Here is a 27,388-nt window from a genome sequence, read left to right on the forward strand (position 1 = left end):
ACACAGGACATTTCACTTTGAGTATAACTGGCTAAGTTGGTTATTATAAGGTCCTGTTGCAAAAACTGACAGTGTCCAAATGAGACTATGTTGTCTCAACAAGTCTTTATACCTAAACGACTCCCAAAACGACATATATGACCACTGAAAAGTACCAGCGACAGGTGTACCGCACATTAAATACGTGATGTCACATGAAAGTACACGTGGTTAACATTGGGAAATGTAGTAAAATGCAGTTTGGTTAGGTTTACGCAACAAAACTATGTGGTTAGGTTTAGGAGAATTTGTTTGGGGTTGAAATACTCACAATGTAAGTCGCCTACGTTTTTTAACTTTTTAAATAAGTCACTGTTGAACTTTGTCTCCTCCTGTGTTTGTTTCGACCCATACATCCAACACAATGAACTCCTAATGCAGACTTTGTCGCTCTTATAATTACAACGACCAGTAGACGTCTCAACCTGACAATAAACATAAATATGGGTTGGAATATGCTGCTGCACCGTTGACCTGGCAGTTTTTCTGGTGACGGGTTGTGTTGTTTATACAATGTGAGTAGGTTTGCCAACTTCCTTACAACCAAATAAGGGACAAGGTGTCACAGTGGTGTGGGTATGGTGTTGTATGAATATAAAGTATATATATTCATATTCTTGTTCAATTGGAAAGTCAAAGAAAATGTAGATTCCATTAGTCTATAGCTTTATTAAAATAATATTATTATGTTAGGTTATGTGATGAATACATTATCAAATAAATTACATTTTGGAGCTTTACAGCAACCACTCCAAACGACAAAAATGCGGAAAACGGGCCACAGTTATTGTGACGAGATGAGAATTGATGAAATTTGGGACAGGGAAGTCAGGAGTAGGCGTGGCCAGGACAGGAGTCGGGACAACTGCTCATAATTCGTGACTGTCACAAATTTTTCGGGGTGTCTGGTCACCCTAGCTGCAGTAGATGTCACCAAGAATATTGCTTTCACTTTTAGCTAGTTGTACATTTGAATGCATGCTGAGTAAAGTCATTCTCACCTCCATGGTCAACAGTGAATTCCCAATAGCATAATGTACAGACGGCCTTTGTGGAGTCACTGCTGACGTACGGGCTTAACCCGTTTTTGCTTCTCTTGATTGTTGTAGTTGCAGTCTTCTTTTTTGCAGTTATATCCATATTTGAAACATGCTAAACATGCTAAACCTAGGCTAAACATCAGGCATCAAAGAAACCAGGTTTTTTTACAGGAATTTCTATATGTACACTTTACGAACAACTGATTTACATGAAGAGGCCTGTGATTGGATGACAGGTGATGACAGCATATGATCTGCTACTGCTGCTGTATCAGATCTAGGATCTGTAAAAACAAATTTTTCACACTTAGCTATATTGTTACTTTTAGGACATGTCTATCAAGTAAATTTACATGCAGCAGCAACACATTCCCCTTTTAACTGGCAAGGATCCCAGAGCAGAAGGGGCTTCTGTGTTTTAACAAAGCTAACATTAGCTGAGTTAGCACTGCAGTATCAAGATCCACAAACAGCAACATGAAAAACCAGACGCGTCCAATCTACTACAACTGTTATTTAGTTGGCTTTAAATCAGATGTAATGTTAAAACACTTTCTTTTCACAGTCCCTCAGTATTACAACATTAGTCCCACATCGCCCTAACCTGTGGGAGTAACGTTACAATAGATGCTAGCTACATTGGCCACACAACATGGTAATGCCAAATCCAACAGGCTGATCTTAAAAATATACACTAAAACAGCATAAAACATTGCAAAACTTACAGCTTCCAAGTTTGAAGTCAGGTTTCGGACAGCGGGTATTGAACCAATACCTGCCCTTGTTGAGAAAGTAGTCCAGAGGAAAATAAATCAGAAATAAATGTTAACCACACAGCTCTTCTGTCCCCTGAGGCGCGGGGCACGGGGGTCCTTGTAGTGATTTTTGCTGGTCTATGCAGTCAACAACAGAGAAATTCCTGCGCTTAAGTTTGCTCTTTAAGTTTTATACTCTGAAAGCAGTCCAAAGCGAAGTATTCAGTTTTTGTGGGGACATTTCCATCAAAAATAAAGTCAATCCACTGGGTCTTCACTTTCTCAGATGGTGAGATGGTATGTAAGACCTTGCAGCCAAAAACAGAGCTATTAGTGTTCTTTGTTCATCTTCCACATACTCATGTTGCCAGAGTCTGCATTAGCAAGGAAATAACAATGGCAGCAAGCTAGATTTACTAGGTTTCGGTGGGCGGGATGGTCACCTAGCCGGAGGTGGTGCAATTGTTACAATGACATAGCTAAGTAACAGCTGGATTTCTGGTAGTTCAGGAGCAGTGTTTTCTGTCAGATAGAATTTCTCCCTTTGGCTGGGCACAAAAAAAATCTACGGTATACATAATAACACACGAAAGGAAACATGCCCTCTTTAGTGTATAGGGGAGAGAGGGGTATGTTGTCACACTTTTCACACCATCTGATATTTACTGAGCACCGTACTTCACAATGGTACAAATGCCATACCAAATGAAAGAATGAAGTCTTGGGCAGAAGTTTTGTATTAATTACATATTCATATCTTATCTCATTATGGAGCTGTAGACTGTTGAATAGAGGGTGTGCACTTGTGACAGTTTGCCCCATCTGCAGGTAAGTTGTCACACTGGATTATCAAACAGTTGGAACACTTAATTGTGAATATTGTTTTCAATTTCAAATTGTAACCAGAACTAAAAGTAAAATCAATTAACAATCAAGCCTAGAGAATTTGGAAAATAAATAATTTAATTCAAAACACAGATGTTGGCAGAGCAGACATTAAGTGGGACAACGTCTTTCTTTGAACTGTGAAATCAAACGTTCTCTGGAGTGCAAATAGATCTATGGTAATTGAATGTAATACTGCAGATAACTTTCTTAAATGTATAACTTCTTAACTAAACAGATGTGGTGTTTAAACACACTAATGCAACAATGTGCATTTTTGCACATATGTATCTGACTAATTAGACATGTGTTTAGAGTCACAGTTCTGGCACACATAAATTGCCTGGCCTGAGGTGCAAACATCGCAGGCCCATTTGTTGCATTTCACACACTTAAACCACGTATTCTTTCGAATACTGCATGAATCCACATAGATGAGGCCAAAAGAAATGTCAGCGGTTTACGTCAAAATCCTTAGCTGTACTTCTGATTGATTTGTTCTTCACCTGCCTGACTGTCTTTAACATTATGTCAGGCGGTGTACTGTCATTCTGTCTTCTGTTGATAATTTTCTTCCTTCCTTCAAAAACACATACCTCCTTGCAATTACAAGCTTATTTGTCTATTATCCTTGTTGCCTAACTAAATTAATAACTGGATCATGTAGTGTCTGTGTGTGTGTGTGTGTGTGTTGTATCTACTAACATACTACATGCCATACCGTATATACTCTGTCTTGTCCAGGCATATGGCTGCTGCTGTAAACTACAGTGTGTAATATTCTATTTACAGAATCATTTAATACTTGTGTCAGAGGTAATTACACAATTTCACATAGTTTTTTTGAGCATGTTCTATGTGTTTATTTGTACTGGGGCAAGTAATCACATGTGGCGACTTGGTTTGAAGTGCAAATGTTTTACTTTTGAAGCAAAAAAATATTAAAATTGTGTTCACCTCAGATTAGAGTGACCTTGACCACATGTGAACAGGAAATTGAACATAGAAAAAGAAGTCACACAAAATGATTTTTGACATAGAGCCTCTAGTGTTGGAGTTATGAGCAGTGTGACAACTTACCCCGCTCTCCCCTACCCAACATTGTTCTTACAGCTACTGTATTATTATCAGTATCTCCTTCAGAGATGGGAGGTGCAGTTCACTATAATACAGTATCTGCACAATGCAAAACGTCACAAACAGGAAAGCTGCCTTGTGGAAGCTTTATGTACTAAAGTAGATTTGAAATGGATCTCAGACATGATATGAGAAAGAGGAAGCAGGAGATGTTGATGGAAGTGTATCCCACTGCATAGTTTAAATTGAAAATATGTGCATGTGATCCCGTCTCATATCTTATAAGTCAGTAAAAGTGAAATATTGTACAAGTTTAACACTGTGACTAAACAGATTTCATATTTACTTTCAAGTACTGTACTTATGCACAGTATTGTGCACTAGTACCGTCACTGTCCGTTTCCGTTTTTACCTACTTTATTATTTTTTAAGGAAACTTAATATAACAGTACATGGCTAAAGATAAACATCAGCGGCTTTTTTTTGGCTCAAGCAGTGTCTTGGGACCCCTGGTCATGTTTCAGATGCCTGTGAATTGTCAACAGTTCCACCAAAAAGTATTATCCACTTTACACTTCTCAGATGAAAATAAAAATAAATAAAGGTGAAAAGGGGTAAAATTATCCACTGTCACAAAAAAAACAAAGATTATACAAAGTTTTTAAGAAATGGATCACAGATTTTTATTGCAGAAGAAAGAATTTGATGATCAGCTCTTTCCTGTGACCGACAGATTACGGACCACTGGACTAATCTGACCTTAATATAAATTAGTTAGAACTAGTTCCCCACAAGAATACTTCAGTAGGCCTTGATGCGTAGCTCAGATTAAGACATTCATTTTGTAGATTAATTGCCTATTTTGAACATAAGCTCTAATTTGTTTTTCTAATTTTACTTTTACCTGGCATATCTCTAGTTTAGGCAGTTATTGTTGGAGGCCTTTCTGCAAGTAATGTTGACCTTTACAAGTTTTAATAAAACTGAATAAAACTGGGTCATGCAGTTTTCTCATTCTTTCTTTGAAATAAACTGATTCATGCTAACATAACTAAACAGCCAGATAATACTTCTTCACCTAGACACACTATTTCTTGGAAGGAATCTTGTTGTTACCAATCAATGGATTAATGTCAGGTCAGATAGATTGAACAGAGACTCAAAACTGGTTAGCACTTAAATGTAGTCAATGTCTAACCTTCCTATTATTTTCTTACTTAAGTATTTATACTTTTTCTTCTGTCTTCTTTCTTCTTTCTTAACCTCTTGTAAAATACTGTATCATTTTTAAAAATATTTTTATTTAATTATTTTATCAAGTTCTTTGCTCCATTTCTTACACAAGTAGATTGGATTGGATGGAAAATAAAAATTGTATTCAAACAAGACAAAAATAAAATAGGATTTAAACAAGACTTTATTTAATGTTATTTGGTTTAACAACTTCTACCGTACACCTTCAGTCCTAAGCTGTTGGCTGCATGTGACAGTTTACATATACATTTTTCATAATGTTTATAACTCTCTTTTCCTTGTCTTGTCTTAAATTTCGACACAACCATTGGCTCTATACTGGTATGTTAATAAAGAAATAAATTATTAAAATTTACCTTTGGAAGCTGCACGACGACAACCTGAATGAGTTCCGTATGCTGAAGGGAAGACTAAAGTTTCGTCCTCTGTACGCCGACAGTGTACAGTAAATAACACGCATTAGATTCCTGAAAATCTACTTCTAACAAAGAGAGAAGTTGTGAAATGTGAGATTGTTGTGATTTGACATGCATCCCTGCAATGGGATGATGGTGATTTTATCATGTTTTTGTGCATTTTCTGTAGAAAAACTTGAACACAACGCAACATGGATGCAAGGTTTTACAAACACAGAGGAAATAGAACAAAATCTTCAGGGTTTATTTGCTGTCCAGTTTAACTGTATTTTTTTAGTTTGTAGTCGTCGTTCAACAAATACTGGACATTTAAGATATACTTTATACATTTACACATGACATTTATACATCATATTAATTGCAGTTCCATCTGAATTGAATTTACATGAGTTGTTCATGCTCCACTTGCTGTTAGTACAAAATTAGAATTCAAACAGGACTCGTTCATTAAATCCTTGTGTGAGAAAGAAAATCTGCAATATCTAAAATGATATATATATACACATCCATCAATCAATCAATCAATCAATCAATCAATCAATATTTATTTCTATAGCGCTTTACAACAACTGTCAGGTATCCAAAGTGCTTCATCATAGAATATAATAAAACAGCATATCATACAATAGATACATATAACAACAACAACAACAACAAAAAAAAGTTAAAAAGAAACAAGAAAAGGAAATTGTCACACCACTACTGCGAAATAAAAGCCATTCTAAACTGGTGGGTTTTAAGTTTAGACCTAAAAATAGTTTCATCTGCTATTGTGCGAATATCAGGGGGTAGCTTGTTCCAGAGTCTCGGAGCAGCAACTGCAACGCCTGATCACCCCATCGCTTATACCTTGGGACTTCTAAAACCAATTGGTTTGAAGACCGTAACGACCGGCTGTGCTCACGTAGGGTTAAAATCTCAGTTAAGGACTCCGGGGCCAGGCCATTTAGGGCCTTAAAAACAAACAGCAAAATCTTAAAATTTATTTTATCCTGCACTGGGAGCCAATGTGTAGAGGACGGGAGTGATGTGAGCACGCCTAGATGTATTTGTTAAAAACCAAGCAATAGCATTTTGCACAAGTTGAAGTCGTGAGATGAAGCTTTGATTTAAACCAACATAAAGAGCATTACAATAATCCAACCTCGAACTAATAAAGGCATGAATCACTTTTTCTAGGTCATGCTGTTAAGAAAAGGCTTAACTTTAGATAGAAGACGAAGCTGGAAAAAACTCATTTTGACAACATTACTGATTTGCATGTCAAATTTCATGTTGCAATCAAAAGTAACCCCCATATTTCTGACAGCAGGCTTAAGGTATGGAGCCGAAGATGATACACTCAGTTTTTGCTTTGTTTAAATTAAGAAAATTTTGTGACAACCACAACTTAATATCATTAATACAACTAAGCAGGGAGTCTAGTGCGACAATAACATTTGGTTTTAAAGGCAAATCTGCAAATCATCGGCATAACAGTGAAAGGACAGGGGTGCTTTCCTATAATACTCCCTAACGGCAACATATACAAAGAAAACAAGATCAATCACACTGATGGCATGCTGGTATTTTCTGCTGCAGTGTTGTCTATCCTGCAGCGGAACAGGCCCACCAGCAGCTTGTCAGTGTACCTTTTCTGCATGAAAACAAACAGAATCAAGTCCGTCAGGGTCAAAAGGACAAGGGGACCATGGGGATTTAAGGAATTTTTTTTTGTACCCAAATGATTGTGGGCAGAAGAACAAGAGTGTAATTATGCAACAATCAAACCAGAACTTGTTTCTCAGCGGTCACAGCAGAAGGCAGGTCTTTGAGGGTCCCTGCCAGACAGAAGGTGAATGGGGGACAGGGAGGAAGGCTGGGCTGGTGAGGGCGAAATACTGGTCCGAGACCTTGGTAAGAAAGAGTCAAAACAAAGGATACAGACCACCACAGAGACCTTAGTTTGTCTGGCGCAGTGTAGCAGTGGACAGCCGATGAACAAATAGGCTACTTCACTATGTGAAAAATAAGACAGACAGATAGTATATTCATGACTCTTATGATGCTTCAGAATATGATATAATCGGTTAGACACATGCAAATACACAAATACTGGAAAGACAGCTACCTTTTTGCCCTTACCTTTTGAGGGCGTGTCTGACTAGCTGCTAGGCAAACATTATGACGCGGGTTTTCTTGTTATGTCACAAGAAAGTGGAAGAAAAGGCTAGACTACAGTCGAGGTGTTTCCAGGCTGTTCAGAGCAGAGTTTTCTGTGGGAGATGGGAACTCCGTTTGGGGTGGACTTGAGGACAAAAAAAGATATATCAATAAAGGAGAGGGAAAAAGCCAAAAAGCATAATATGACCCCTTCAAAAATATAATATTGTTGGTGTGGTTCATCAATGGTGATAAATGATTCGAAGCATTAATTTGATGAACATTTAGAGTCATCAATATCTTATTACACGTCGTAGAAGTAGCATTCCTTGATACAATTGCACGGAAATATGCTACAATTCCTTGATTAATATTTCTGAGACTATTTGGTGTTCTTGATCAATGTGTTTTTAGGTATTTCAGACTGGTATAAACTTTCATCCTAAAATGAGTTTTTGAATGCAGAAAAATTAGTTGTTGGTTGTCAGATTAACTCTCTCAGTGCCGATAACACCATCAGATACCTTTAACTGTTTGAGTTCAAGTGTCCTGTACTGAGTGTTAAGAGGTAATGGTTAGGCTAAATGCACTATTTTGTCGAACTGATTGTAGCTGCATCACTTGGTATTTCAGCGAAGGTCATGTCGTTCCAACCGTTAAGGTCCACTCAGTCATTATTCCTCTAGTTTGTGCTGAGAAAAGACGTCTCATCACGGTGACATCTGGTGGTTTACAGAAAACATAGCAGCAGTTCAAGCACTAAAACGCCTCATTGATTTGATGCTGTAGTTTTAATCCCGTTATTATGCAATAAAAGTCTAGAGAGGCTATATGTTGTTTATTTAATCTTTGATATTCTCTCTGAATTGCTGCAGTCATTGTATTTTGAACAATAAGCATTTGTGGTACACTTATTGACACTAATAAAAGCAAGCAATTTGGCTCATGAGATGTTACAATGGTCCAAAGAGGGAAGTATTATTTATCTATTTTAAAGATATAATTTATTGATTTTAAACTTAATATTTATTTTGTGTTGAATTTATTTTAAATGCCTACTTCATTATCTGTTGATTTCTCTTTTCTTATTTGGGTTCTCTCTGGGTGCTCTGGCTTCCTCCCAACATCCAAAGACTTGACGGAGAAATGCGGACTCGTTGGTGACCCGTGAGTGTGACCTGTCCAGGGTGTGGATGGATGTATAAACAACACCTTTTGTTTAACTGATTAGTGAGTATATATGCTTCAATATTATGCTGTAAACAAAGCGATATATATATACATATATCAACCCCATCTGAATCCATACTAATAATAGCAGCATAAGAAATAAAAATAGCAGCAGCAGAGGTCAGTAATAATGTTGTAATAATGCTATGCAATGTTACTACATTTATATGAAGTAATATTAAATATCTGCATTTCATTACTACCTACGTCTTTGGATTGTTGTTAAATACTTTAAAAGTACCAAGTAGTCACACAGTGAGAAAAATTTTTACTTTTTATTGGACCTCTGGGCTCCATGAATGACATATCATATTTGTGGCAATCCTTCAAATAGTTGTGAAAAAAATGAATGTCTTCAAAATTCCACACATTCTTTGATTTGTTTTAATTCATAACAAATAATTATGTAGGGCCTACACATTGCTCTGACAAACTTGAAGACTATTTCATGTTTTTCTTTGAGTTGTAACAAAATGGTGCCATTGACCTCAACAGTTTAAGAGAAGGCTGGAACCGAGCCACACATGTAAACTGCCTGTGTTTAGGGTTCAATCAGCTACATGTACATTTCAATTATGGAGTAAATCACTGCTGCAAATTTATAGATCATTACAACTCTTTGTCCCAGGCCCCCGACACCTAGCCCCCAAGCCAGAGCAAGATCATGTTATCAAGTAAACAGATGGAGAGATCATCAAGGAAATAAAGAGGATCAAGCAAATAAATAACTCTGTCATAATGAACATACCATAGAATAAAGAGCATACATGGCCGCGGGTGTCAGAGGAAGGCCGATACCAATGATTATGCATGTCAGCACATACTTTATGAATCGAACAGTTCTGGAGAGCGCCTCGTCCCGAGATGACGTTGCTGTAATCAGAGTAAAAGACGGGGCTATGGATGTCCAGTATTTTGCTGTAACCAGATTATCATAGCTTTGGTCCTGTGAGGTGCTGTTAAGGTAGAAATCTTCCATTCTTCAGAGTGAAACCTGTTGTTTGAGAGATCAGGTTATTAACAGGGAGCAGCTTTTTTAATATCTACCTAACATTGTGCAGTGACATCACTAAAGCTGTGACGTCCACACAAATACAGTTCACCTATAGTTTACCTACAGTCATTTCAAATCAAATACTGCAGATGGGAGTTTTAACTTTTTGGTATTAGAATAATAAAATCTATTTCTTTTTTAGTCCACTAGAAAACTTAACAGGACCATATAGAGGACTGAAAAAGTGATATGAACAAACAGAGAAATGTATCTTTTTAGATAAACAGATGTTGACAAAGTTTGACATTAGGGACCTAATTGGAAGTTGGAAAAAGGTAATAAATTGCAATATATCTCAATATTTTTCTACATCGCAATAAAATCGAATCGCAACATAAATATCGTGATAATATCCTATTGTGGGGCCTCTGGTGATTCCCACCCCTAGTAAAGTTAGGATCACAGTGTTAAAACTATACCTCTGACTGTATGTGCTCCTTTCTGTATCTAACTGCACCAAAACACTAGCTTATTCCACAAAGTCAGGTTGTGGTTGAAATAGTATGATCAGCAGAAGGCATGCCTAGGACACAGAGAGGGGGAGCAGTGTAGTCAAAAAACAGACATCAGTGCAGTCAAAAACAATCATAGTTAAATAAAAATCCACCGAAAGGTTGGTAAGCAATAAGAAAAGAGAGACATTCAAAACAGTGAAATAAAAGTGACAAAAATCCAGATGTTAGGTAAGTGCAATAAGGAACTCGCTCGTGATGCTTCGTCTGAAGGGGTACCACAGTGGTGATAACCAAATACTGTATGTGTAATAAAGGATACATGGTGATGAAGTAGAGATATTTATTTTAAGCTTACTTTGGACAGAGTCACATTCCTCACTTTTCTAAACTTCTAATTACAATTATAACAAGTGTACAAAAAAAACAATTATTAAATTAAAAAACTCAGACAGTTACTGTGTAGCATACATGAATTTAATTTGCACTTCACACTTATTCCTTTAATATGATGTTGACATAAAAATATAAAATAGTAGTATCTGGCTAAGTAGCAACTTATTTGTGAGAATATGATTCACATTATTTGAAACATACTCAGCACACGAACAAGTTGCTGAACAAATGTCAATCGACATTTTGATGCTTTGCTGTGAAGCAAGGTCATGCTGGAAAACACAATGGTTTTGAAGACAAGCGAGTACAGTTTCCATTTTAAGCCTATAGGGAGCAGCTCCACTTCACTTTTAGCTGCGATGAAGGCCGGCAGGGTGGCCCAACCTTGGCCCTTCCTCTTGTCTTTTTCTTCAATATCTCTGTCTGGGTTGGTTATGGACACATGCTCTTCACCATCTTTCTTCTCCTTCCCTTCCCATGGATAATATTCTTCCTGGTTGGGAGCCTCAAAGCCCTGTCTGCTTCCGTCTCGGTCCCCTCTGAGGAAAATCGACAAATAGTGGGAATTTTGGTTCTGGTGCTGCTTATTTACATGCTGTTGTTCCTGCCCAGCATCATTTGGTATCTGGCAGAGGAAGACGGTTTTAACAATACCCTCAACCTATCTTTGATTTTTCATAAGTTGAGTCCTCTTGCAGAATTAGTCCTGTATGTCTTCATGAGGAAAGGGGACATAGACAAGCTTTTGGCCTCTGTGTGTTGCTGCAGAATGGACAGCAATGATATCAGCAGTATGAATGATGACAACATTTCCACAGTCAGCTTCATGTAGGCAGAGAAAGGGGAGGAAACAGGAGGAGAAATGTAGGTGAATAGATACTTTCATCTACTGATAATCTATGCTATCTATACACACACACACACTTTAAAGCACCCCATTTACATTTAGCTTAGCCGCCATGGCCTAACTTACAATTGCTATATATGTCAGAGGTCACATCTAGGGGTTAAGTGTCTTGCTCACAATGGTGGATGGGTCACAGTGGGGAATTGAACCCGGGTCTCTCACACCAAAGGCAGCGCCACCATCAACCCATAAAACGGACACTTTCTCTTGTGCAGGTGCTGAAGCCGCCATGGCCTAGTCCAAACGTGTTTTTCGAGTTTTTCCTCCCTCGTTTAAAAATCTGTCTACACAAAAATGCAAAACCACGCTATCAAGCACTGTCAAGAGCATGCCAAACCACCTGGCGGCAATATGATCCTAACCTCTAAGCCACGTTTTCCAATCAGAGCCTTTTAAAATGGTAAACAAAGCAGGCTGTGGCACACAATCTGACATCAAACACAGCAGATAACGACGCACACTCTGACCGGAAAAACTCCGGTTTTACTGTCTACACGACAACACTGCAACCGGAGTTTCTTAAAATCTTCACGCTGGCAGGGGTATTCAAAAATGTTCGGTTTCAGTGACCTGATACTGCGTTTCCATGTGGACGAACGGCCAAACTGCACTGAAAAAGTCTCGGTTTTGAAATACCCGTGTTCGTGTAGACAGGGCCTGTGTGTGCACGTCCTGTTTGCTGGCATGCTTGCTGTTTAATGCAGCTGAGCAGCCAATCAGCTATCTAGCCTAAAAACTGATGCTTCTCAGACAAGTTAGATAAGAAGGAAACTTTGGCAGGAAGGCTAACGTGGGTTGATGCTCAAAGTCTGTGGCTCTTAGTCTGACTGTCTCCCTACGACAGAACACTGAGGTTACTGCTAATGCAAAGATTTGATTGGCTGTTCAGAAACAATCTGTAAGTAGTAGTGGTATTCTGATAAATTAGTGCAAAGATAAGGGGTAACATCATGAAACCAACAAATTGAAATGTCTCTCTTTGGTTTCTGATTGCATCTAATCAAAGCACACAGGACATGTGATTCACATTTTGGTTTCATGTCCTCATCTTATCAAACGCCTTGTAGGCTTGAAGTGGCAGTTTTACTCTACTTGTCTTCAAAACAACAAAGCTGTTATACAATTTGATTTTTATATCACCATCAAATTTATTAAAAATGATCATTTTTATTGAGATTTTGAGTAATAGCTCACCAGTTTTTACTCATATTAACAAAGTACTTTATTTTATTCTGTATTTTGTAATCAAGATCACTAATCACTTTTTTTCTGAGCTTGGTGATAGAAATACCATTGTTGTCCAGGGGCTGACTGCATGATCTTCAAATACGTATACACAGATTTTAATTAAAGTGCAAGTCTTGTTTAAGTTTTTCAGTTTTAATTGTCAAGTGCGCGAGAGAGCCCTCGCACACTTGACAATTTGACAGTGGGACGGCCCTCACGGACTTCCCTGGAACGCGCCTCAAAGTCTGTGAGGGTGGACATTGGGATTGGGCCCAACTATCCTGCTCTCCAGTCCTTCTTATCCTCCAGGTACTGATTGGAATTAGGAGCAGCTGCTACCAATCACTTGCCACAGCGGTGAGGCAGGGGGAAGGGCTGTACATGGAGAGCACAGGAGAGCAGCACAACAACACATGAATCCTTATGGTCCACCTTTATGTTCATGGTTTATGGTTAGTATTTAGCAAGTAGTAAATGAGGTGAATATTCAATACACGTGTGCTACGGAGTAATCAAGGGGAACTTTTGGTTTAATAAAATGCAGTGAAAGATGGATTATGGATATGCATTTGGTTTGGACCTTATCTCTGTGAGACAGGATGCTGCATCTCTAGCAATATCTCACCCATCTGAGCTGACTGCTGCTGTGACGGTCCAGAGACTATGCTTTGAAGCAGGTTGACAATGTTTCAAGTCCGTCTTAAAACAATAGTCAGGTGCCAAGTGTACTTTGAAAGAGCCCGCTGTAATCTTTCCTTCCGTTCATTCTATCCAATAACAAATCCCTTCCTAATGCTCTTGCAGTAATAGCCTAGTGATCCTCACCCTACCTTTGATGTGTAGCTTAATAGCTCTGTGCCATTATTCTTTAGAAATGAACTCCTCTTGTTGTTTTTACTCCCCTCCAGGACCCTGTCATCAAGATCCCATTCAGCAACGTTTATCAGCATGTGTGCACGTACCGGGACTTTTACTACAAGACGTTTGAGCTTCCTGATGGACATGTCTGACTGCACCTTTGAGAGCTTGCAGCCTTTCTACTACTAGTCTCAAGTAATAGCAGCATAAACACTATGCATATAGTGACTTTTTGTATCAACTGTTGTTAATAAAGATTGTTACATATGCCAGGGCAAAATGATTATGCTTGTATTTGTCGTGCAATTAATCTAGGGGAAATACCCACACTGAATATTTATTGGAACTTCCTTAAAGGTAAAGACTGTTACTCACTATCAACTATATGTTTCGTGTCACATCCAGCAAGCACTACTGTGACTCTTACATCTGAGATCTGACATGTCTTTGAGGTAATAGTTTGTATGTTTAAGGAAAACAGTGATGTGCAAGATTAACTTGGCAGCAACCAATACTTGTGGTCCACACCACCTCATCTGCTTGCCGGTGTGCTCAATGGCTATGACAGCTACAATAACCTAGCTTGGAAAATAACAACATGGAACAGTGAATTTGATGAATTCACTGTTCATCAAACCACAAATGAGACAAGAATTAGATTTTAAAAAATGATAAGAGCAGAGTGTTTCTGTTCGCCGGGCCTCACTGATTACAGTACAAAAACACAACTTTATTACGTCACTGATTTTGGTGAAACTGGATCATATTGTATGGAGAAAATATTTTCTGGTTGTCCCCCTGATGTCCTCCGGCTACTCTGCCTCATCTTTCATCGATTTATGAAGTTTTTCGAATGGACAGCTTTACTTGTTCTTAGTAGTTACTATAGTCACTACCCAGCAGGCAATAGTTGTCATTTCACTGTCTGGGTTAACTATAGACCCAATTTAGTCCGGCTATGAGTAACCCACTTCTAGCCACAATAACCTTGAATTTGGTTACATGATGTTTTTGCGATATTAACATGCAAGGTGTATGATAAGAGATACATTTGAGATTCACCATGTGACACATATTTATGTTGAAAATACTCTGAAAAGGGCATTTTGCATAATATGGGACCTTTAACAGCATAGCTGAGACAATCAAGCTTTCTTTAATTCAACTGGCTGTAACATATTTATATCTCTCAGTTGCCACACACACACAGGTAAAATCACTCTTTCTCTCACTCCAGTGAAAGACGTCTGCAGATGTGACATAAATCTTTGGATGCATTCCTGTAGAAATTACTTGGAAAAAGCCCTTTTGTCAACCAAATGTATATATTAATGTATAAGTTAAACTAATCAATCAATTTAGCCAACACTATTAAAGACATGTTTTCTTGAAGAACAGTCCAAATATGATGTAGAATAAATAAATTGTCCGTTCATGAATTTATTCCACACAGCAAGCTGGATAGAAAGTCTGCTTATCATCCTCTGATCCATGGTAGATAAAACCATCACTCTTCTCTTTATATACAGTACCTAAGATGTTTCTAAGTGCTGCACCTCTTAAATTTATTATTTCTCCTGAGATTTCTCTTATTTTAAAAGTTTATTTCTTTGCCCAAATTGTATTTTAACTTTAGTGAAAGCAAGTCAAGTTTATTCTGTTTAGCTTTTTGTATTTCAGTCAGTTTCTATTCGTCGTGACAACAGCTACCAGCCTACAGATCAAGATTAATCATGCACAGCGCCTGCCTACAAACTGCCAAGAATAATTCTTATGGCAGCTTTTGCAATCATCTAAGTCATCGGGTGGCATATGAGGTCCAGCCCCCCGCGACCCTGTACGCAGGATAAGCGGTTGACGATGGATGGATGGATGGATCAAGCCTTCACTCATTTCCTCTGATATCTGAAATTACTTACTCCTTTTCGCTATCACCAAAGTGGACAACAATCTACATTGCAATTTAAACAATCTATTCCCTACATCTGTTCTGATCTTGATTTCATGCAATAATCATTAATCATTGTCAACACCTCATTAATTCACCTTTCTCACTTGGTAAAAAAACATTTAGCTATGCATACATTTTTTCACGTATCACCAAGTATTTCTTCAAAAGTGGAACTAGGATCAACGTATTGAGAGTATTACAAGTCAGGTACTAAGACTGATTCATTTGATTAATTCTATTAGTGTGATTTCATTTCATTTCCTTTTAATTCCCCCACTGTGTCCCCTTGAAGGAGTGTCAATATTTACTTTAATGCAGTCAACTGTGTTGTTGCTTTGGCTGCCTTAAATGACAGTATGTTGGTGTTCAATTTTGCTGTTCTGGTAGCTGTGGTGTAAAACATTCTCATATCGTTTCTCATTTGTTAAAAAATATTGTGCACCATTTATTATGATGTCTGAAACTGTTAAAAAAAATGTCTATCAGAAATTATTTCAAAACTCTAGCCAACAGGACGGCCCTGCATATTTGTGCCCTTCTTACTTCCTTTAGAAGAGGAGGTGCAGATTAACAGGAACCTACTGCATGTTGTCACTCACCATATTTACTGACTGTTTGGATGCAGAAGACAACATATTAGACACTGGTGTAGGGAACTCATTCAGGTGGAGTCTCACAGCTTTCAAAGGTAAATTGTGTTACATTCATTTTTCTTATGTAGAGATGATGAGAACTGCAGTCATGAAAATGAATATTAATTTAATATTTATATGACTATTAAAAACTAAAAAGACACAAGTTACAAAACTTGAACCTTACAGTTTGAGTGAGTGATGTCACTGAATGATGTAGATATTAAAAAACCTGCTCCCTTTTAATAACCTGACCTCTCAAACGGGTTTCCCTCAGAGGAATGGAGGACTACTACATTAACAACACCTCACAGGATCAAAGCTATAATTACAGCAACATCACCACTGACTACTATAACAGCAACTTCAACACCACGCAGTATTACAAAGAAGTTCCATTCATCATGCAAGTGCTGACATACATAATAATCGCCATCGGTCTTCCCTTGAGCCTCATGGCCATCTATGCTCTTTATTATATGGTATGTACATTATGAAATATTTATTTATTTCCAGTCTATGTCGTGTGTCTGTCTGTAAAGTATTTTAGTACAAAAGGTTTTAATGACCTATATATTTACAAGAATAATTTACTTCAACTGATTGGACCCTAAACACATGCAGTTTACATATGTGGCTCAATCCAGCCTTAACAACTTAAAGAAAAAGAAAAATTAGTTTTCAGAGCAGTTTGTGCAGCATTGTTTGGGCTCAAATTATGTTTTTGACAAGTAGTGGATTGCCAAAAAATGATATAGACATTCATGGAGTCCAGATGTTGAATTATAATAACACTAGTGATCCTCTGACCTTTTTTTTTTTTTTTAAATAAATGTCTATTGATTTGATTTATAACTTAATACCTGCAAAGTTAATGACATTCCGTCTCAACTGTACTTTATTACTAATTAGTAGATTTTAGCATGCTAACATGTAAAAGTAAGATGCGACCAACCTCAGAGGTATAATTATGGTGCCCCAACAAGTGCTTGTGATATAATATTCTTGAATATTATTATTCATGACTTTAGTAACAAAGAGTAGATACGCAACACCTGTGCAAAACGATGCTGAAAACACATGTTAACTTCAGCAGCTCCGTGCATCTCACATTCCCAACAGAGCAAGGCTGTGCTTTGGATTATACATTTTTTTATTGCAAACCTGTACCAGCTACGTTACCTGATCACAAACTGTCTGACACACATTGCGCTAGAGCAGGTTTGCTTGATTCTCGTCACAGCGTCTGCCAGTGTCGCATCAGCTGAGTGAAGTGTCATCTTACGGAGTCGACGCCGTTATTTAGACTGTAGGCTACATTAGTTTTAGAAAATTGATGTATGGCGTGAGGGCATGTAAAAAGTGTCAATTGCGTTGGCAGCTCTGTGTTCCCCAGCTGCTCTACTTCAACTCTGTCATGTATGGAGTTCCCTGATGGAGCGGCGCCGGGCGAGCAGGCAACAAAACTGCGCTCAGGAGCCTCCCAGTGAACATGGCATGAACAGGACCAAACACAGCCTCATTAGTTGACTCAGCCAAGAGCCAAACCGGCAAGAAAACCACTCGTACTCTATTCGTAGCGATCAAACTGGCCTCCATTGGTCTCGGAGGCTGTGTGCGATCCTGGGTCCGACATTCAACTACTGGATACACGCCTATCAATATCTGCGACAAATCACGTCCTAGCATTGTGTTTTTACAGGAAACATAAATCAGGGCTGCCAACTTTTCAATTTAGTTTGGAGTGAGATTCGGTATTGGAGATTGATCCATTTTAGGCCTTCTGTGTCATAACCCACCACATGGGTCGGGGTCATCACTCTTTAATGCGCATGTCACAGCCATATGCATGTGTAGATGAAAAGCCAAGTCCATAATCATGGTCAGATCAGTGTGATCAGGATCATCCAGACATGATGTCGACCAAACCATGTATCGGGGAATCTTCCTTCCCCAGAATCTATGTGTCAAAACCAGAGACTGTATTTCTTTTAATTCTAGAGAATGTATAGAATATTATAGGTTAGTTCATAATAAGCAAGAGTGTAGGTTTTTAGCATTAAACACTTAATTTCCTGCACTCTGGAGAACATTTCTGCACCAGTTCTTGCCTTTTCTGCATCAATTTATGGAGGAAATGTTTTAATCTAGGCTATCCACAAAACTCAGGCAGCAGGTGACTATTTAAAATATAAAATATACCAGAATATAATTCAGTAGGTCTCTCTCTTTCAAACATTCTGTACTTTTTTTCTTTCATGATTTAGTCTTCCCTCTTTGTTGTGTCTTTGTTCAGGGAAAGTCTCTTTAAATGTGGCATCTTTTCACCTCGAGGATAAACTAATTCATTTTATTTCAATCGCTTATACATTTTTATATTGCATTGTGTCTCTGAGTGTATTGCTCAGAGACACATTGGTTTCTCACAGTGGATTCGAACCCGGGTCTCTCACACCAAAGGCATCCATTGCAGCATCACCAAAATGAAAATTATTATGTTGTCTTTTTATTGATCTTGTAACGACCTGCCAAAGACTACAGATGGAAAAAAAGCTAATCTGGCATATTTGCATAACCAAAAATCCACTCTGTTCATTAATATACACTGTCCCTTTTAAGTAAATAGATAAATAAATAGATTAACATTTTGAGACCAGCAAAAAGCTTTGAACTGCATACAATTCTACATCTAATTTATTGCATCTGCTAAAGCGGCACTGCAATGTAAAACTTACAGAAAGCAACTAGGTGGCGATGATGCAGTGGATAAGACACATGCCTTTCGTTTGAGCGACCTGAGTTCAATTCCCACTGCAACATATCCACAAATGTGTCCATGAGCAAGACACTTAACTCCTAGTTGCTCCAGAGGCGTGTGATCTCTGATGTGTAGCAATAATAAATTGCTTTGGATTAAAAATTAGTAAATGTAAACTCACTGCCAGTGATGCATGCACTAGTCGGGAGAGAGTTTTATGTTTTGTAAAAACCACACTCATTGCTGCTGTTATGAATATGCTGTTAGTTAAAAAGTCTGGATAGACTTGCATTGTTTTTTATTTAGTTAAATACTGTATATACATAGTTTCTTTACTTTTACCAATGTTTTCCTGCAGGTGCAAAGTGATCAGGTTGCTCCGATCTTCGTCATCAACCTTCTCATTTCCGACCTCCTTCAGTTCTGCTACATGATTGTTGAGGTGTCTGAACCTGAGCATAAAGCAATACAAATGGTCTCCGGTCTATTTTACTTCTTTGGTCTGTTTGCCAGTGTTGGCTTCATGGTCTGCATCGCCCTGGAAAGGTATCTGTCTGTCTATCCAGTATGTGTGTAGCTCCTTCTGTGTCTGAACATTATATTAGTTTATAACTCTGAAGCTCCTCAAAGACTTTGTGTCCATCTTGTGTTACAGGTATTTGGTCATCGTCCACCCGCTGTGGTACCGCTTCAGACGAACCATCAAGACCTCTGTGGCGCTCTGTGCTGTAGTGTGGGTCCAACCTTTTGTCTTTATCTTCGCTTTCTCTTTCATAGATCAGGCACAAATGGCCATCGTCATCTATCTACTCCTTCCCTTCCCATTGTTAATCTTCTTCCTGGTTGGGACCTTCAAAGCCCTGTCTGCTTCCATCTCGGTCTCCTCTGATGAAAAACGACGAATTGTGGGAATTTTGGTTCTGGTGCTGCTTATATACACGTTGCTGTTCCTGCCCATCATCCTTAACTTCCTAAAATTATGCATATACAACATGTATGACATATATGAGGATATACTCACCACCCTGTCTCTCATTTTTGTTAGGTTCAGTCCTCTTGCAGACTTAGTCCTGTATGTCTTCATGAGGAAAGGGACCGTAGACAAGCTTTTGGCCTCTGTGTGTTGTTGCAGAATGGATAGCAATGATATCAGCAGTCCATCAGTATGAATGATGACAACATTTCCGAGAGGGGTCCAACTGCAGACCTCCACTGTCAGGCCGGTCAGTTTTTTACATCCCCACAGGACATAACGTGATGCGTTTCTCCCTCCCAACACTATATGGCACTGCACTGGTGCCCTGACAACCTCGGACCTCTCGGTCCGTGTGGTAAGTGTGCTGTCTGCTTGCATGCTGATGGAACTGTCTGCTGTGTGCGGGTAGTGCATCGCGGTTCAACACAATGCTCCCTTGGTTGTTTAGGAGTGAATCGTTTGCTGTGCGGGCTGTCTCGATCTGGCCTGTGGCTTATTATTTGTGTGCGCTGTGGAACATTGGGGGTATGTATGCATGTCTTTCGTATTGTATTCCATTTGATTGAATACATACCATGCGAAATATAATATAATGGTGCTAAATCTTCCCTTCAGTGATCTGCGGCTCTGTCTTGGCTCTAAGTGGGGTTGCTGGTTTTAGCATCTCTTTGTTGGTTGGGTCTAATTATTGTATATTTAGTTTGTAAAGTTGGCATTTTGTGTGTGTGTGTGTGTGTGTGTGTGTGTTTTATTTTTAACTTTCTGTTTTTCATTTTGGTTTGTTTGAATTAATTTGCATGTTTTGATTCATTTTTGGTGTTTTGCTTTATCCTGTATTTTAAATAGTATATTGTATATTAAATTATTAGGCCCATAATTTTATCCAGTAATGGCATGCCTTCTTAATCGGTATATGTAGTTGGAATGTTTTTTCTTCTTTTTGTTAAGTTACTTTTGGTGTGGTTGTTTCTAATTAGCATTTTGTTAATAAAATTATTTGTTTAAATGTGAAACACACTCTGCCCTGGCCTTATTTCATGCGAACCTGTGTGACTTATCAGTATTTCCTAGGGTGAATTCCCCAGGTGGCGTTGTTGGCAACTTATCTAAGTTATTATGTATTTAAATAGAATCACACCCTCGTCTTGCTACAATAGGTAACGTTAGGCTACACCAACGGTGGCTAGCAGGATGGGCTTTTTTACCCTTTTGATAACATAAGCTAACGTTAATCATAGACTGTATGAAGCTACTGTGTATTTGTTTTTTGTAAAGCATGTTGCAAGGGCATAGCTTTGCATTTGTCTTAACATGTTGACGACGCTCAGGTTAGTTATTTGTCTAAAAGAAGATAAAATTGTTAAATCGTTTAGACCGTTCGATGTAGCTTTTCACACTTAAACGGTGTGCAAAGACTCTGCGGGTGTATGAATTGATCTTAGTTGAATTTAAGTTTATGTACTACAGTGTTTCCCAACCCTTTCCTGAAGAAAGTTACCCCCTGTCCTGCATGATTTAATCTCTCCCTGCTTCAACACAGCTGCTCGAAGCAGCTTCAGGATTCAGAACGAGTTGATAGTTTGAATCAGCTGTTTTGGAGCAGTGAGATATTTAACACACACACACTTATTTAAACAGTTATCCACATAAAGATATTACTCCTCACCACAGCCACTCTTGGCATATCCTAATTTTCGTGATTTAGATAACAAATATTGATAGTGGTAGATATTTTGATGGAACATGCCAAGACCCATGCATTCAGACTTTTAAAAAATGTTTTGGATAATGCAAATCAGTCACTGCTGCCAATTCCTTTTCTAACTGTGTAATCTGTGTGTGTGTGTACAGTGACTAAAGTAAAAGTATTATTACAGTAGGCTATTGTCTCCGTTCATTTTTAAAAAGTCGATATTTGCTAAATTATCAATACAGGTATACATGTTGTATTGCATGTGTGTTCCAGTTTGATAGCCCACATAGTCCAGCAGGGTTCTAGTTACGGTCCATAAGGAGGGTCTGAGCTCTTAATCATGCATCTGTGGGGGTCAGTAATTCATTTACCAACAACCATTATTTTTAATCGCAAATGTACATTATACACTTACATTACATCGGCGGCACGGCTTTTGACAACTGCCACAAAACAGTTGTTGCAAGTATTTTGCAATCCTAGCCATGGCGAACTATCATGTTTACTGTAAGAGAGGGCCCAGATTTATCTCTGTAGATGGCTATCACTTTTCTAAAATTGTGATTGGTTAAGGGGTGGGACTAAGAAGCAGAGCAGATAGGAGTTAAATCAGTCAGCCTGCTGCTGTAAGTGTGTTTTTCTCTAAAGGTATTGACCAGCTGCAGAAGTAAGAAAAGTGTAAGTTAAGTATACAGAGGCGGTTAGTAGCCTAGCTGGTTATGAAATCGTTTGTCACACCGCTAAACAGTTTTGTGCATTGTACTGTGTTGTGGAAGGCTACTAGTCGGCAGACAGCTACAGATTAGCACCGTCACCAACAGCAAGGTAACATCTGTGATGGCCTGGGGCCTGGGGGTTGGCTGTCCTTTTCTTTTCAGGTCTGTCTTACTGTTTGGTTGGACACACCCACCTCGTTGGTGATTGCAGCCACCTGTGTAGTCCTTAAAAAGCTGTGGTGAACCAAGATGGCTCTCTTCCATCGCGACCTCTCTCCTGGAAGGCGGGTGCCTTTCAGGAGCTCCTTTTCTTTTGGTTGTTTGCTTTGAGTATGATGAGTTCAAGTTTACTTGTGTTTTGAGTTAATTATAAGTTAAAGTAACTTTAATAAAACCTTATGATTCATTTAAACTGTTTTCTGCGTGGACCTTCCCTCTTTGTTATGTTCTTCCACGAGCTGGGCATAACACATCTTATGGACACTGGAGCCCACACAGAGCCACAGACAGTGCTGCGTGTGACCGGATAAGCACGGCTGCACCACTGGCTTTGAGGGAAACCATCCTGTGCTTTTCTTCATCTTCATCTTTCTGAAGGTTGCCAGAAACATTCACTTGCAATACCATGGGACAGCCAAGACTCAATGCATTGGCCATGCAGGTTGTCAAAATGTTGATGTCATATTGGCCTTTCACACCACCTCATTTTCCTTATTTTATAATTACGCTCATATGCCGGCACGCTGCGCTGTATAGGGAAGGAGCTGGAAAGGGGAGTCAGATTTGATCTGCCTCTAAGCCGGTAGTAACACAGCCAGAACAATGTCTGTGTTAAAAGTCATGGCCTGGAGAGCCAGATTGCTGTGGGAAAGCACTCACGGTTGCAACATGTTGAATGGGCCATATTGGTTGAAATACTTTCCACATCTGTATCTGGTCTGTATCCCTAAAAAGTTGTCTGTGCACATTGTTGTGGCCTTCAGTGGTGTTGAGCTCACTGCTGTAGGCTCATTTGCTCTGAGCTTGGTTGTGTCGGCTTAAATATAGCATTTTTAATTTAGGTTAGTGACTAGGGCGACGAGATGTTCCGAAAAATTTGTGACAGTCCCGAATTATGAGCAGATGTCCTGACTCCTGACGGTTTGTCCCAAAAATTAGACTTAACATGGGTTTTGATTATAGCCTAATTAATCATTAAATAGTGATCGTTGTGTAGTTCTTTTGATCCAGCAGGGGTTGCAGGTTATCTGTACATTGTGTCAACAGCGTTGTTATAGCCGCAAACACTTGTGCTCTTTTCCCCTTTTTGTTTTCTTGTGGTTAGTGGAAGTTCCAGTCACGAGGACAGGGAAAGTGTAGCTTCAGGCAGCCAAGGCGGAGAGATCTTCAATTCAATTTTATTTATATAGCGCCAGATCACAACAACAGTTATCTCATAGTGCTCTGGTTAAAAAGTGGGGTATTTTGAGAATAAAAATTCATTACCAAGTCCCAAAGTAACAGAGGACTCCTATGCTAATTTCAATCTCTTCCAAATCAATCATCTTGTTGATAGTGCTGCAGGCTCGCTGCGAATGACACTCGGCTCTGTTGCCTCTCTAAAAAAGAAATATCAAAGTTCACTGGAATTATGTTTCCCCCTCCCCCGTGTTGTGTGAATTATCAGTGGTTCTTGCACTACTACTGATATGGTTATGGTAGGCTGGGACCTAAAGCAGAGGGATGTTTTTTGAAGATTATAAAACTGCACGTCATAGTGGCTTCAATATCACCCAGAACAACCAAAACAAATGTGTGTCAAATGTCATTTCTTACACATAACATTATATGTTTTTTACAGTAAAACTTCGTCTCATTGAGGGTAAAAAAAAACATGTTTATGTTCAGATAATAATTTGCAATATAATTTATATATAGCTTGCCTTGAACTTCTGTCTACCGCAACACAAGGTCTGCTGAAGTAAAAACATGGTGGTAATGACATTTCTGCTAATAAATTGCAGCTAGCAACGCTACGCTAGCATTGACTCTTAGCATCTAATATAATTCTTACACAGAATTAATTTATTTTAAAAATGCAGTTCAAAATACACCATTACTAAGCTGTAAGGACACACAATAAACACAAAGGTGATCTTTTTCTTTTCTTTTTCACCTAGTGTGGGTGGGCCTTCTTCACTAGGTCACCCGTCATCCATGTGTTCATTCACTAACTTCTGTTTCTCCTAGGTTTGAAAGGAGACATTATTTAACTTGTTCAGCGTTGCGGTAAGGGCAGGTTCCTTGCTTTTAGATGTAAAAACATATCAATGGTAAGTAAACAAAAAATTTTACTCGTAAAGTATTATTTATGTGAATTAATTTAATTTGAAATAACGTCATATTTTAATTGAATTAGTTAATTGAGACCACAGTTGTGGAACATGAAAAAAAGTGGAATTTGGAACCATAAAATGCTTTGTTAATTTTATTAAATCATATTATTTAGTAATTATGTTTTATGTCAAGCTGTATAACAACCATTCATCAAGCATCATATGGAAAACTTTAACATCAATCCAAACTTTCACTGCTGGGACTTAAAAATCCCTGTAGTTGCAGATACATCAAATTTATTGCATTCCTCCTTTTGATAAATATACCAGTGTTGCGACAATGGTGAAATCACTTTATGGATAGACAGACTACATACAGGGCAGGAGGTCTGATACATCATCAAATCAGATCATCAAAATAAAAAATGCAGACAGGTTCAGATTGTTACTGTACAGTATATATTGGGTTTAGACCGATTACACTCAGATTAATTTGTTCTCACTCATTCCTTAAATATTTGACTGATTAAGTAGCTTATTTGTAAGAATATTATTCACAGTGCTTGAAACATACTAAGGACATAGATGACTAACAGTTAGAGGATTTTGCTGCTGTGCTGAATGTCAATGGACAGTTTGATGCTTTGCTGTGGAAGCAGGTCACATTGGAAAGCATTCTTATGGTGTTAGAGACAAGTTTTGAGTACAGCTTCCACTCCAAGCCTACAGGGAGTGTTTGTTACTCAAACTTAGCTCATACTCACTTTTAGCTGAGGTGAAGGCAAAACTCTGGCCAGCATGGCCCTAATACATATTCATGCCAGACTTCTTTTTACGCTATCTTAGAAGAGGAGGTGCAGATTAACAGGAACCTACTGCATTTTATCACTCACCATATTTATTGACTGTTTGGATGCAGAGGACAACACATCAGAGACTGGTTTAGGGAACTCATTCAGGTGGTCTCACATCTTTCAAAGGTAAATTTTGTTACATTACTTTAAAAAATATATTTTTTTTTACTTTTGTAGAGATGATACGAACTGCTCACATGAATACTTTATGAATATATCAACAGAAAAGACAGCAGTTTTTTAAATTCGCTATGATTGTGGTTAAACTATAGGTACACTGTATTTGTGTGAACTTGCATCTCACAGCTTAAGTGATGTCACAGAACAATGTTAGATAGATATTAAAAACCTGCTCCCTTCTAATAATCTGATCTCTCAAACAACAGGTTTCACTCTGAAGAATGGAAGATTACTACAATAATTACGGCTCACAAAACCAAACCTATGAGCTCAGCGACTACTATGAAAACGACATCTATGACAAGGACATCTATGACAAGGACAATGATTACAAAAACATTGATTTCATCACATATGTGCTGACATGCATAATCATTGCTATTGGCCTTCCTTTGACCCTCGTGGCCATCTATGCTCTTTTTTCTCTGGTATGTACACTGTAACAGATTTATTTCCTGTCTGTGTCGTGTGTCTGTCGTACAGTCTGTCTGTCTGTAAAGGATCTTGATCTGGCATGGGGGCTAGGTTTCAGGGGGCTGGGACAGAGGGTTTAATGATCTATAATGAACCTATAAATATATAGGAATAATTTACACCATAATAAAAATCTACATTATCATTTTACTTATAACCAAACTGAAAGAAAGAGCTAAAATAGTTGTAAAAAGAAATTTGTTCGTCAAAGCAAATTGTGCGGAATTACAGTATCTCACAAAAGTAAGTACACGCCAAACGTTTTAGCAAATATTTGATTATATCTTTTCATGTGACAACACTGAAGAAATGACACTTTGCTACAATGTAATGTAGCAAAGTGTCATTTCTTCAGTGTCCAGCTTGTATAACAGTGTAAATTTGCTGTCCCCTCAAAAAAACACATCACACAGCCATTAATGTCTAAACCGCTGGCAACAAAAGAGAGTACACCCCTAAGTGAAAATGTCCAAATTAGCCATTTTCCTTCCCCGGTGTCATGTGACTCTTTAGTGTGTCAAGGTGTGAATGGGAAGCAGGTGTGTTAAATTTGGTGTTGTCGCTCTCTCACTCCCTCATACTGTTCACTGGAAGTTCAACATGGCACCTCGTGGCAAAGAACTCTCTGAGGATCTGAAAAAAAGAATTGTTGCTCTGCATAAAGACGGCCTAGGCTATAAGAAGATTACCAAGACCCTGAAACTGAGATGCAGCACGGTGGCCAAGACCATACAGCGGTTCAACAGGACAGACTCCACTCAGAACAGGCCTCGCCATGGTCAACTAAAGAAGCTAACATGTACTTCCATGTACTGAATGCCAACATGTACTGTGACATACTGAAGCAGAGCATGATCCCCTCCCTGCAGAGACTGGGCTGCAGGGCAGTATTCCAACATGATAACGGCCCCAAACACACCTCCAAGAGGACCACTGCCTTGCTAAAGAAGCTGAGGGTAAAGGTGACGGACTGGCCAAGCATGTCTCCAGACCTAAACCCTATTGAGCATCTGTGGGGCGTCCTCCAGTGGCAACCTGTGAAGCTCTGGTGAACTCCATGCCCAAGAGGGTTAAGGCAGTGCTGGAAAATAATGGTGGCCACACAAA

At 38.6% G+C, this 27,388-nt stretch overlaps 1 protein-coding gene across 1 annotated transcript; it reads left to right on the forward strand.

Annotated features, from left to right (window-relative positions):
* The first annotated feature begins 16,596 nt into the window (after positions 1-16,596).
* LOC119913380 (G-protein coupled receptor 4-like) lies at positions 16,597-20,797 on the forward strand. The gene is made up of 3 exons (XM_038732794.1): positions 16,597-16,797; positions 19,432-19,619; positions 19,729-20,797. Exons 1-3 carry the CDS (start codon positions 16,597-16,599, stop codon positions 20,240-20,242), a joined length of 903 nt encoding a protein of 300 aa, XP_038588722.1. The 3' UTR covers positions 20,243-20,797.
* The last annotated feature ends 6,591 nt before the right edge of the window (positions 20,798-27,388 follow it).

This window comes from Micropterus salmoides, unplaced genomic scaffold (genome assembly GCF_014851395.1).
Source record: "Micropterus salmoides isolate LMB-PRFRI ecotype aquatic unplaced genomic scaffold, ASM1485139v1 Ms_hic_scaffold_2, whole genome shotgun sequence".
In the NCBI taxonomy this organism is placed as follows: Eukaryota; Metazoa; Chordata; class Actinopteri; order Centrarchiformes; family Centrarchidae; genus Micropterus; species Micropterus salmoides.

Excerpts from the sequence above, each read along its gene's own strand:
- LOC119913380 (XM_038732794.1), top strand. The coding sequence starts at position 16,597 with ATGGAGGACTACTACATTAACAACACCTCACAGGATCAAAGCTATAAT. Across the intron at positions 16,798-19,431 it reads TCTATGCTCTTTATTATATG|GTGCAAAGTGATCAGGTTGC; the intron begins GTATGTACATTA and ends GTTTTCCTGCAG. Across the intron at positions 19,620-19,728 it reads GTCTGCATCGCCCTGGAAAG|GTATTTGGTCATCGTCCACC; the intron begins GTATCTGTCTGT and ends CTTGTGTTACAG.